Source organism: Glossina fuscipes, unplaced genomic scaffold (genome assembly GCF_014805625.2).
Source record: "Glossina fuscipes isolate IAEA_lab_2018 unplaced genomic scaffold, Yale_Gfus_2 223, whole genome shotgun sequence".
In the NCBI taxonomy this organism is placed as follows: domain Eukaryota; kingdom Metazoa; phylum Arthropoda; class Insecta; order Diptera; family Glossinidae; genus Glossina; species Glossina fuscipes.
This window is the reverse complement of record NW_023998566.1, coordinates 586,809-599,874: the sequence shown is the minus strand read 5'-3', so window position 1 is coordinate 599,874 and position 13,066 is coordinate 586,809. Positions and strand designations below refer to the sequence as shown.

Sequence of the window (13,066 nt, the reverse complement as noted above, 5' to 3'; positions counted from 1 at the left end):
TTAAGCAACACATACCTACGCCATTTCAGCAATTGAAAGCTAAGACAGAATTTCGGGTAAACAATGTTAACGAAACAGTTCGCCAGTAAGCACGTAGATTTGATGCCAGAACAACTGCTACTAAATAAAACGCATTTATTTACTTGAAAAATTATAGTTATAATGCAGGCTTCAGATGACAATATTTGAATGAGAGGTATAATATTAGGCGCCTGAACGTATTTTGATCAGCGAAATCTAGAAAATGATGAGTAACACGAAATATCAATAAACGCAACGATGAAATTCGCTGATTTTAATCTTTCTCTACATAAAATAACTGTTTTTCATTTAGTATTATTGAGATATACAATGTCTAGATACTGTAATCAAGGAACGCTCAAAATTGTGTGTTCGACATTCATTACTTTTGCTATTTTGTTTGAAACCATCCGCTGCCGAAGCCCACCAAACGCTTCCGGCGATGCTGCTCCATCATATCCTTTTTGTGAGTTTTGATTTCAACTGTGTAAAAGTAGTGATTTTGGTGTCAATGACCAAAAACGGACAAGAAATGTGTAAAAGCCAGCTCAAATATTCAAAGAACTTGCAAACACTTTAGGAGAGAGACTGTAGAATCAAGAGTTTCTAGATGTTTAGGTGCAGTGGGAAATATCCAAAAGGAGGGAAAATGGTTACCGTACGAAATGATTGCAAATGCCATTTCGGACCGTTTCAACATCAACGGTTTCATTGCTTCCCTAATTAGCTTTTTACGCCCAACCGATTCAGCCATTTTTAGTGTGCGTTCTGATACATAATAAACACGATCTAAATGTTCTCGAAAACAGTAGGTGTCGCAGGGTCGGTCAATTAATTGTTTAATGTTTGGACCAATGTATTTTGCAAGTTTTCCGAGTACCATTTTTAGACAAAATTGAAGCGGAATCGACGGCAGCACTATCAAGGTGCAATAATGGATGATGTTTCTCTTGTCAATGACAGCAGCTTCAGAACGAGAACAATTCGTACTGTCGCTTTTTTGGAAGACGTAAAATGTACTAGAAAACGATGGTGCAGTAGAGGTCACAAGAGCATTTCGATCACACGAAGAACTGTTTTTGCTGACTGGATAGTTTGGCAAATAATGTGCCTGAAAATTTTGCTTCTTTTCCAGCAAAATCGATTTCACTGTAGAAAATGATGTAAACTTGTCAATTGGCAAAAGCTCTTCCCATTTAGCTCGTGATTGTGCATCAAACTTTGAAGTAATTAAACGTAACAAGAATGGATCAGCGATTAGCTCCTTTCTACTTATAGATTGTAATGGCCGCGAGTCTTAAGCTTGTCACTGAATTGCGTAGCACCGTCTTTCTTTACATTTTTCAACCAAAAAATCTCCTTAATGTGTGTCTCAAAAATAAGAAGCCTATTATCAAATCGTTCGTGAACTTAGCCTAATTAGCTTCAATTCGCTTCAAAGGCGAAATGGTGTTCGAAGGAACATCCTTTAAATCTGCGCGAAGATATTAAAATTTTTCAACTTTACTTAACTCATTTTTGTTATCTCTGATCGCAAGGAAATCTGGGCACTCTCTGTATTTGGCAGCAAATTTATTTTTTATTAGTTATATTGCCTCTGCCAATGGGTCAGTGCTAAACAAATAAAAAAATAATCCGTGTTAACACGATGCTTTTGAAATTGTCGCCTGCCACTCTTTCCATCCTTTTACAGAGCTTTTAATCCAGAGGTAGGTGCAATAGCAGCAGCAGTAAGGGAAGAAACCGACAAGTAGTATCCTTGCATTCTCTTATAGCTTAGATCGTAATATAGCCATAGCTTAAAGAATCATTTATGTTAACACAGCTTTCTTGATATATCAGGGAAAAAAAACCGTGTTGACTTTTTCAACTTTATTATTTATATGACAGTGACTAAGCATACCGACTTACCTTAAGGAATGAAACATTTCAACAGATTCATTGTAAACGAAACGAAATTTGAATAATAGAAAACTAAATGGTGTACGTTCTCAACAATCTTGCTATATCCATATATATGATAACTTAAAGAATGGCATCATACTAGCAAAGCATCTTAGCTGTAGCAATACGTGTGTATATATTACCACTCAGAGTAACATGGAGGCTTAATTTAAGGCTGCATAAAGTTTTAAGTGGAATTAACAAAAATGTGACTTGTGCATACCCACAGGTTTTGCATATGCAAACGTTTAGGTGGATAGGTTAAAAACGATTAGAAACAAAAAATATTCAAATGAAAAACTATGCATTTGCTGCAAGCCCGTTGGCGACATCAGAGTAAGGAAATATAAGCCCCTTAACTTTGGGTCTTGGCAAGTAGCAAGAACACTTTCAATACAACAAAGAAAACACTGCAACTTTCACTGGTGATGGCTTATTTGACTTACAATGCTCCTGCCACATCGATTACTGAAAGAGTTGCGTTATAAGACAGGCGCATTTTGGTCACGTTATAGGGATGGGCGGAGGCTTTAATGAACCTTCGAACATTTGGGAGAGTTTTTGACTTACCTGAGCAGTGGACGTGGGATTGAACTCAGAAAAGAGCGAAAGGAAAGATATCAAAGAAAAAATGGTTGAGAACAATGGTGAAACCGAAGCAGTCAGAGACGACCAAGCATTTCGCATAATTTTCGCATCTTTTTAAAGTTGCGCAATGTTGCCACGTTTCCACGCAGAAGTACATTTTCACCAAGGGTAGTTTATTTTCGAAAAAGTAACATAATTTAATGTCGATTTCAAATATTCTTTATATGAGAATTAAAGAAGCAGATATTAATAATTAGATATATTCCAACTACCTTCTTCGACAACACCAATACCCTTTAATGGGCTATCTAGTTCGACCTGTAATTATTAGTTTTTCACTCAAAGTACGACACTTGGTGTGTTGCTACGCATATTTTATTACAGCAGAAGTTTAATTATATGTACAAATTTCGGCATTTTATTATGGTGTGTTACGATTATACGGATTTTAATTAATTTGTTTTCTTGTGCCGAATTGCATTGATCACTTTGTATTTGTGTATTTAAACGTGACAGGCTTCCCTTTTTTATTTTACATTGGTTTATCTTATTACGACGGTTTTGATTTTTACTTATTTAATACCAACTTTGTTTTATATTTACTTACGACAGCTTCCTTTCTGCGAAGCTATATCATTTGAATTGATTATTATTACAGAGCGGTGTAGGTTTACTTCACAAAGGCTTCTATTTCCTGTATCGCGAATTAAGTTACTGCGATTTAAAATTTTTTGGTTTTGATATGTAATTCGAGCCAGTAAAGTCTGTACGGACTTGAAATAATTAATCCTTTATTGCTACGATTTCATAAATATACCTACTTATCATTACCTATCGCTACCTTCTTTTCGAAACTTACATCTATCTGCAGCATAAGCCCGTTTCTTAAAGTTAGTTTATTTTTCCATTTTTCGGTTGGTTTCACCGCGCGTATGTGATATCATTCACCCTTGGTTGATTACTATCATTTTTTGGAATCATGTAGGTACAACAACTATTGAATACACTCTGACAAACTTGTCAAATCACACGAAAAAATACATTAAACAGTAATTAGAAGCGTGGATTTCAATTTAGAAGATCTTCAGCAAGTATGTCGTTTAAAAAAAGACGACGCAAATTTGTATGATTGCAAAGTAAAATTAATCGAAGCGAGAATGTCAGCTCAATAAATCGTTTAAGTCTACCGATTGTAGAATTGATGGAATTATTAAAGTAAAGAAAAGTAAACGTATTAAATTTGTTTTTGTATAATAAACCATGCTTTCTTAAACTGATTTTTTGGACCTAGTTGCGAATCTTTTTCTATGTCTTCTGAGTGTATGGAAAATTTAAACTTTCGCTATGATATTTATCCCAAATTAAGCAGCGCGAATAGTTATTTGAAATAAATATATATATTAATTGAGGGCTTAAACGACATTTTATAATACGTAGAAAATGGGCAAGAACAGCTAAAAGAATTGCCTGAAGACGAATGAAGGTCCTTATTAATGAAAAATTTGAATGAAGTGATTTGAATGAAGTGAAGTTAAGATATATATTAGAAGAACCAACATATGTGGATTTCTCCCGAAAAGTCTACTAAACATCTTTTGATTTCTGGCTTTGATCTTAACATAATTTATCCCTACTGCAGTTAGAAGTAATACGAAGAGCGATGAAACAGAACCACAACATTCCGCCAAATTATTATCGGCAGATTATAAGGTTGCAGAAGTAAATGATTTGAGAAACTTACTCTTGAATACGATGAATGTAATATTAAAGGTAATGCAATATAGAAGTGTCAATATTGTTCACAAGCATTGCGTCTACATAAATTTTGTACCCAAGCGTTCAATCTAAGTGCCGCCTCTTCAAATATATATGAGAAATGTATAAAAATTGCAAATATGCGACATGCCGCCAAAGACTTTATTCTCACCAAAGAGAATGATGATAGTAATAGGAATTTGCCAACCTCCGATGAGATTGATCTGGAGATAGATGGACCATCTGTAAAAATTTTTGACTTGAGCGTGTGGAGCAAGAGCTAGCCGAGGCATATCGTTGAGCGTAATAATCGTTTCTGACAATATTTTTGTAGTTCGATTTTATGGTTGGAATAATAAATAAGAAATAATGTGGCCACTTTATTATTTCTATTTCATTTATTAACGTATTTCATAATTGATACAACTGTATGCATATATTAAGTGTATAAATAATATACAATTAAAAATAAAAAAAATATTCATTCACTAAATAGTTTCATTGTCTATTTATCAGAGCCAGTTGTAGTTTTTCGGATTTTGATATAAACAAAAATTTCTCTTTTTTCTGGTTTTTCATTTACATATATGAATGATAACAAGGAAAATGAGTCGAAAGTCCTACGTCATTAGGAAAAAAATTTTTATCAACTTTCGGTTATGTCGTGAACTAACTTTCAAATACGTGAATATTCCCTTGATTACAACAGATTACATTCAATGATGTTTAAGTTCACAATGATTAGGCTGATGATAGGTATCTCTCTGTCGTTCGTTTCCTCTCTAGCTCTCTTTTCACCAAATACCGTTTGTTTAAACTACGATGAGACTCTACCGTGCGTTATAAGTTTTCGCTTGCAAAAAACCCAGCTCGGTGTAAATTAATGATCCGTCTTTAATGCGCAAAATTAAGTCTTATTTAACTTTATCTAAATCACACTCTTACTTCGAAGCCAGAGTCGTTATTATTTATACTAGAAATTCTGAAATATTTGGTTGATAGTCATGTTTCTTTTTTATTCCAATTATTCTAATACGACCTTCAATTCAATATATTGATTTTTGTCTTGTTCATGCAATTGTTTTATTCACTACATTTGGTTATTGCATCGGTCATCTGTCGTTCACATTGCCATACTTCAATGTGCTATAAAAATGTGATATAAAAGGTGCTTTTGACAAGTAAAGTTTTGTGCATAATTCCGTACAAAACTCATTGATATCATTGATCGTATTTTTATGCGACAAAGCTTATTGCAAATGAATATGGTCGCACGATAGTAAGTAGACACCAAGAATTCGTCTCGTCTGGGTAATTGGATAAACGTTTTGATTGTGGAAATTGTTTTGCTACCAACCAACTCCCTATTTATATTTGTCCGAGTTTCTCTTACTTTGGATAATCTTCTGGGGGATATCGATCATATATGCAAGCACCTACAACATCGTGCAAAAATTTTGTTCTTTGTTAAACATCTCATTTGCTCACGTTATCGTTTTTACAATAAAAAAACTATGCATATATTTTTTGTGTTTAAAGTCGATGTTTTTTCATATCTACAATATATAAACTTATCGCTCTGAGCCATTAATTGTCTAACTTATTTTATCTCGCTAATTAGCTGTCATTCATTTAGTTTACAGCCGCAGAGATTTCGTTTTTGGCTGCTTTTTATTTTCTACAGAACTAGTGTCTTCAATAATCGCAAGTTTTATGTTTACTCTTATGCTTACTACTGTACCTAGTGCATATGATCTCTTCACCTTAATAACATATTCATTTCTCCTTGTGTATACGTTTATTACTTCTCTACGCATATTTTCGATCAATATATGTGAATATGTGCGATTGTTGGATTTATATACATTCTTTATGGCCCCTATATTTGCTGGCATAGTTTTTATAACGAAATTTTTAAACAACTTTAATTTTCTGACTTGAGAGTATACACATGCTGCTTTCATTTCTCCCTTTTATGAAGGAATTTTGGTTTTTCTTTATATGAGTGACATTATGGCTCCGGCATTATAATCTCCGCTTGTTCTTCTGGTAGCGTAATTTTCAATCCTTCTATAAATATTCTATTAAAATTCAATGTGTGCTATTCACACATTTTGTGCAGTTATTCATTATTCTATACGAGCGATTTCGAGTTTATTTTATTGTTGAAGCTTTTAGTTTATTTTATATGTTTGAAGCTTGTAGATCAGTGGTTTCGTGGGTATTTATTTTTAATTTTATGTTCTTGTTTGCAAAATTTGATAAGACTAAGTCTATTAATATTTCATTTTCTTTATGGTCACAAAACAATCGCCGTGGTGGAACTGGCGGATGTGTTCCAGGAATTTACTTATTACTTATATAACTGTTCTGATCGGATAAATGGTTAAGCCTTTAAATTAAATTTGATAACGTGAAAATTTTTCAATTTTATGGTTTATTCATTCCATCAGAAAAATAAAATGAATGCTTTCCTTATAGGCATGGGCATTATTTCACTAATATAAACTCCTTTAGGTGTATGTGTGTTATTCTACACATTGCTAAGAATCTTTAGAGCGTATGATATATTAAATTAACTCTGTTGTTTCGTTTATTAACTTTTAGTTCTAGTTTTTGGATCAGGCTTAAACAGTTTTATTTAATTTATCCACTAATACTCTACGTTTTGAAAATATTTATTGCTCGTTCAATGCTAAATGGAGCCTTCGCAGCATCCTTAATTATCTTTTGATCGAAAGACAGATATAACGTTTAAAAACTATCCAGGACGGAGTTGATTTAGGGAATTACTCACGAAAGATTCCGTACCATGGGAACTCCATCTTACATGACCAAAGAGAAAACAGATTGACTACTACGAATAACGGGAAAAGGGTCAAACCGAAATTTGCAAAACATCTCCCTTCAAGTCCTACTTTAAATCAACTGGTAATCAGCATTCGCTGGCATTCTCACCATTTACATTCAAAGCCATATATACAGTACAAAAGCATTGCGAACAAGCTAAGTGTGGGACCAAACGAGTTCCCTATAAACTATTATTTTAGATATATTATTGCCTTATAAAAATTCCGTCTTGACAATGGTTCCTACGTTTAATTTTCGAAATAACCTCTAGAAACCATTTTCATCAATCTTAATTAGGAGATAATCTTCAACTTCATAATTACGCCTAATTCCAGCTGCTAACTTTTTAAAGTAGTCGTGCTTCCCGGTTGCATATTCCTGAATTTCCTCTGTCTTCATATAAAAGCGAATGTTTCATATAAATACCTTCTCTTAGATGTTCATTTAGAAATATTGGCCTAATATCATAATTTAATTGCATTATATAATTTAAAAGACCAGTATCATTCCCTTCGGTGAAAATTTGTTTCGGGGCCAAATTAGGGCTGGGTATAAAATTGGGAGTACAATCTGTTTCGCATAAACCGTATTAAATGCGTTGCTAATAAGAAAACGAGCCTGGGTGAGCTAATCCGGTTAGAATCAAATTGGATGAATAGCAAAGGATAGGGAAGGCTAGGTAAAACATAAGAGCGAAGTCTGATTTTATGAAGGACACTTAGTCCTGCTGCCGACGCACGTAGAAATTGTCATCAAAAGTACTGTGTAGCTGATAAAGACGGAGCAAAAATTTCGCAAAAGTAAATGACATATTCCATCGGAACCGAAAAGTTTCCGAGCGAAAGTTATGTTGAGTCCTTGGCCTGCAAGCCGCTAAGCTGCACTGTTCGATACATTTAAGGCTTGTCTCAAGAAACGATTTTGAAAGAGGAATTCAATAATTTTCCCAAACACAAATCGTCTTTGCTTTTTAGAAAAAGACCTAGCTATTATTTTTAGAGTGCAGGCATAGGTAGACTTCAAACAAATTTTATTTGGAAACATTTTACTGCTTCCTTTCTTATTTTTATTTTATATATTGCAAGAGTACTTACGTCACGCACCTTGCTCTGAAATGGCCAAACGAGAATTTGAGGTGTGCGCCAATCGTTACAAGGAAGCTATGGTGTTTTTAAAACCGAATAAAAATCAGGACACCCAAGAAAACATTACCGTTAATGAAAATATAAAAACTATATGTTGGTAAGCTATAAAACAAGCAAAAATGTAGATATGTAGTAAAGTACAATGAAAGTTATTGTAAAGACTTGCTTATAAAAATTATTTACAAAAGAATTTTAATTTTAAAATCTTTCATAGTTCCATTAATCAACTTGTGGAATGCTCAGAAAACGCTGCGAGGAAAATATGCGGTATTGATGCAGCAAAATTTACGCGAGAATTAGTTGACAAATATGCTAGCAGCCTAACGAAGGTAATTTATTGCTTATTCAATTAATTATACATAACAAACTGCAGATTTTTTTGCTGTTGAAAAAACCATCAGTCAGTCAACTTGCTTCGAAAAATGTTTTCTTGAACAAAATCTTATTTCATCAGGCCGCTAGTCGTAATAAATGCAATGCCGCTGCTAGCTATTGACGCTGCTGAAAAAATCTGGAAGATGCTCGAAAATCCGGATGTTCCGTGACAGCACCAAATAACAATCAAAACTCCAACTCACCTTATCGTATCTTTTAAAGATATGATATCTTATATTCGTCAAGTTCCATTTAGAACATTCAAGTTAATCCAAAAGAGAATATTTTCGTTGCCTCTATTTTTAAAGCCACACACTTTGCTCAAAGAATTAAAGCTTGCTAGGGCGAACGTAACTCTTTTAGCCTTTTGAATTGCCTTTCTCTTTCTTAAAATGTTTCGCTATTGACTCTGCAGCGAAATCATTGACAAAGATGCAGTAAGTAGCCAGGAAGCGTTCTGTAAGGTTTTCCACTTCTTTTGTAATTGATAATAGTATTAATCGGATATTTTACAATTTTCGGTTTCTAGTTATAAATATGTGCGCAATATCTGGCTGACCTTTGCTGTATGTTATAAAGATGGCAAACAGCATTTCTGTGGAATGAGGCACAAAATGTTATATTCAGATCATCGCATTACATCTGGGATTATCAAATTTTATTTCTTAATTTTCTACAAAAATACCAAACAATATCGACATTTGTTTGTAAACAAAAAACTTATTTCAACCCTTTCGATCGTTATATTCAGACGATCATATTACATCTGGAGTTATCAAATTTTATTTATTTTTTTTTGCAAAAGTTCCAAACAATGTCGACATTTGTTTGTAACCAAAAAATTTATTTTAACACTTCGAATGTTATATTTGTAATATTATATGTTTTCCAGATATATTGTGATAATTTTACGCAGCTCCCGGAGAACTGTCATGGCGGGGACATTAGTGCTGGCTTATCTTTAAAAAACTTTCGGCAAATAACATTTTTGCTCTCAGTAATATTACCTTTTCTCAACCGCTATCATCTTCAAACTCAGCCTACAGGATAGAGATATGATAAAAATTTTGTAACTCTCGTAACGCGTATCTATTGAAATTAAGACAAGAATCAATAAAGTGGCACAATCTTTGCGCTTTACGTAATTTTATTTGTATACTGCATAGAAAGTATTATAATCAGCTATCCAAAATTTTTTTTAAATCACAAGCAATGTGTGCCTATGGTGTCGCATGAATGAGAAAACTTAAATGTATCTAGGAATACGATTCACGAAATTTTGACGAACGGCTTCCAGAAATGATAATCTGCCTTCAAGTTCTTTTGACCTGTTCTTGACTTGAACCTTTGAGTATGGAAGAAACGATTAATGACAGTGTAAGACAAATTGAAGACTGGCGTCATTGACAGTGATGCCAAAGAAAAATATTTAATAGGAAAACATAATAACTCTTAATTTCTTTTATTTTCAAATAATTTTCGCCAATTTCACCCTGTTACGGAAATCAATCTAAGTTTAGAACACACGAGATAACTACTTCAAATTCAAAATGCACCTACATACATAATTTTGACAATTATCCAAATTGGACTTCGCGGTCAGCAAATGTATACTGTTAGAAGAAACCAATAATAGATTGTAACAGCAACAAAAGAAGAGGTGAAAAAGTAATCAGCCTACAAAAGTAAAACAGCGATAGAGAACTGCTCAACAATTGATTTTAAAGCTAGGTTGGGATATGGTACTTTGAAGTAAACTAATTACCTGGAAAGTGCTTTAGTATTATTTATAGTCTTATTTATAGACTTACTCTTTAAACGACTTGAGAGGAAGCAGTGACAGAACATAGTAACCATATAACTGATGTGGTATGAACAGTCGGGAACAATCATCTACGAAATGTTCGTTGAATGTATATAATTATGTGGTGTCTAGCGAGTCCATCACTTCTAACAAAATATCTCAATTTATAAGCTTTGTTTTAATTTGCTTTTTTGGTGTGGAAATTTGTAATTGATCTTTCTGGCTCTTTCTAATGTATAATTTTGCTGCTCATACCTTTAGTTGCGTTGAAACAGCAATATGAAAAATTTCCACTTCGATTTCTTCGATTTGTATGATAATACTGACAGATCACAAACGCCAAAAGTTTGTTGACAAAGAAATGAGAGAGGGTGTGCCGTCGTCATAAAATTAATAATTCGAACTGTAAATGTAAAATGGCGACGGCCGCAAAAGTGGCGGATGACCTTTTCTTAACAAGACGTTAAATTTGGATATTAAATAAGAGAACTTCCGGACCAGAATCCATATTGTAATAGAGTAAAATATATCAAATAAAAAATTAAAGTTTTTTTACTATGAGGGCAAAACCCGCTTTCTTACATATTAAAATCCTATCTTGTGTATGGCTAGGATAAAATTTATTTGCCATCCCGCAGCTCGCTTAAATAAAAATTCATTTTAAAAACGAATCGTTTTCTTTTTAATTTCCGTCATTGATTTTTTATTCTTTTTGATATTTTCAGTTCGATAATTTTTTTATATTTTTTATTCTGGTGTTTTTTTTTGTACGAATTTTGTATCCAAAAATAGCATAGAATTATCTTTTTATCGACATTAAACAAGACAAATATTTTTTTTTTTAGGTTTTAAGAGACAGCAGATGGGGATATCCCAATGTGGACAACACTGTATCTAAACAAAACGAAATTGAATTGAAAATAAAACTAAAAAAAATAATAAAACATGGTCAAGTAACTGTTAATACTTCAAACGACATATCAATCAGTAAAGCATATAGTAACGACGCAAGAAATGAGGAAAAAAATGACATGAAAAAAATGAATAATTAAATATTATATAAAAAGACTATCTAACCTTAGAAATCTTAAACCAAGTGAAACAAACCATTATTTTTGACGTTTCTACTTATTGGCGCCATGAAATATTAAAACGGATTGATTTCAAGTAATTTGTTTGGACTATTCTGCATTTTCTTTATCTTCTCTTCATCTGTTTGCATGTATATTCTTGTTCACACGCCAATAGTATCGCAAAGGTTCCTTGGAAATGTAACGAATGAAAGCGATCGTATGATTTTGGTATGGAGTGATAATCTGAAGGGCCTGAGCTGAGCGGACAAGCCGCGTAGGCTCTCCGCCTACTCTCAGTTGAGTATTCCTAACGTATCGCGCGCTTATTTTACTGCATTATTGGATGGACAGACGTCATGTCAAAAATTGTCCGTTTCGACATTTCGTTTGTTTTTTAAGTATCGAAAGCTTTCAGTCGACTGGTATATAATAAATAACATTAAAGAAGCAATGATTTGGTGAAAATGGAAGTAAATGCCAACGAAAGTGTGCATAAGCGTTAAGCAGTAAATAATACTCAAAAAGAAATTAGAAAACAAAAATTAATTGTACTGGATATGGAAATATTGAAATCTAGAAAATACTTACATTATTTCTTTTATATCTATTTCTATTTATACAAAGAGAGCGATTGAATGAATATATATTTTAATAATAATAGGCAAACGTAGTTTTCGTATATTTTTAATATATAGAATAAAAGAAAATTTTATTTTTTCAAGAAAAGCGCATAACGATTCAAGTTAAAAGCGAGAAATTAAAAGGTAAATACATAACTAAGCATATGTTGGTAAAATAAAAAGTAAATGAAAAAAGTTGGATTTATTTTCGTATGCATCGTTGTTAATTTTTTCGTGAAAATGAATCCTTCGTAAAATTAATTCTGCCATTGACAGCTGTCAATTTTTATAATATTAGTGATTGTGCTTGTCAGCGTTTTTGACGTTCTTGGTATTCCGAAAAGCGACACTGAAACTCTCGACAATCAGTTTCACGCTAAAGCAGTATTTTTGGTTTAAGAAAGGTATAGATTGAAGGGTAAAAAAGGAGCCGCAATGGTGAATTTGTCTTCGGAAAACCAAATTTGTGAGAAAATGACAAAAACGATGACAATAAAACGCAATCATTAACTTACTTACTTATCTTTAATCCATTTAAAACTTCGAGGATTTTGTATAGACAATTATTTTTCATTTAGTCTGAAAAATTATTATTAAGTTGTATGTTAAGTTAATTACAATCTTGTAGTTATGTTTTTATTATGACGGATTATAGTATATAAATCATAAAAACATAACCAAATGACAATAACACCATAAAAACAACAAGGAGAAAGTCAACACCACCAACAATAGCAATAAAAGCGGCTAAAACAATGGCAATAATAATAGCGTCAATAACAATAAAAGGTGGAAATAAAAACAGCAACACCACATTAGCAATAAGCACATTAATAACTGTCAGATAGTTTTATCTGGCAATGCCATCATATTAAATTACGAAAATAAAGA

General features: G+C 32.8%; 1 protein-coding gene across 5 annotated transcripts in view; it reads left to right on the top strand.

Moving 5' to 3' along the window:
* The window catches only part of LOC119642463, a 79,087-nt gene extending 66,238 nt beyond the window's left edge, over nt 1-12,849 (top strand). For 2 of the 5 annotated variants that reach the window (XM_038041614.1, XM_038041615.1), the window contains exons 5-7: nt 8,244-8,400; nt 8,518-8,632; nt 11,328-12,849. In XM_038041614.1, coding sequence (XP_037897542.1) covers nt 8,244-8,400; nt 8,518-8,632; nt 11,328-11,534 — 479 coding nt within the window. In that variant the 3' untranslated portion in view covers nt 11,535-12,849. Of the gene's footprint in view, nt 1-8,243; nt 8,401-8,517; nt 8,633-8,704; nt 8,753-9,570; nt 9,745-11,327 lie in introns of those variants that run through there. The other 3 variants (XM_038041613.1, XM_038041616.1, XM_038041617.1) reach the window with 3 other exon arrangements.
* The last annotated feature ends 217 nt before the right edge of the window (nt 12,850-13,066 follow it).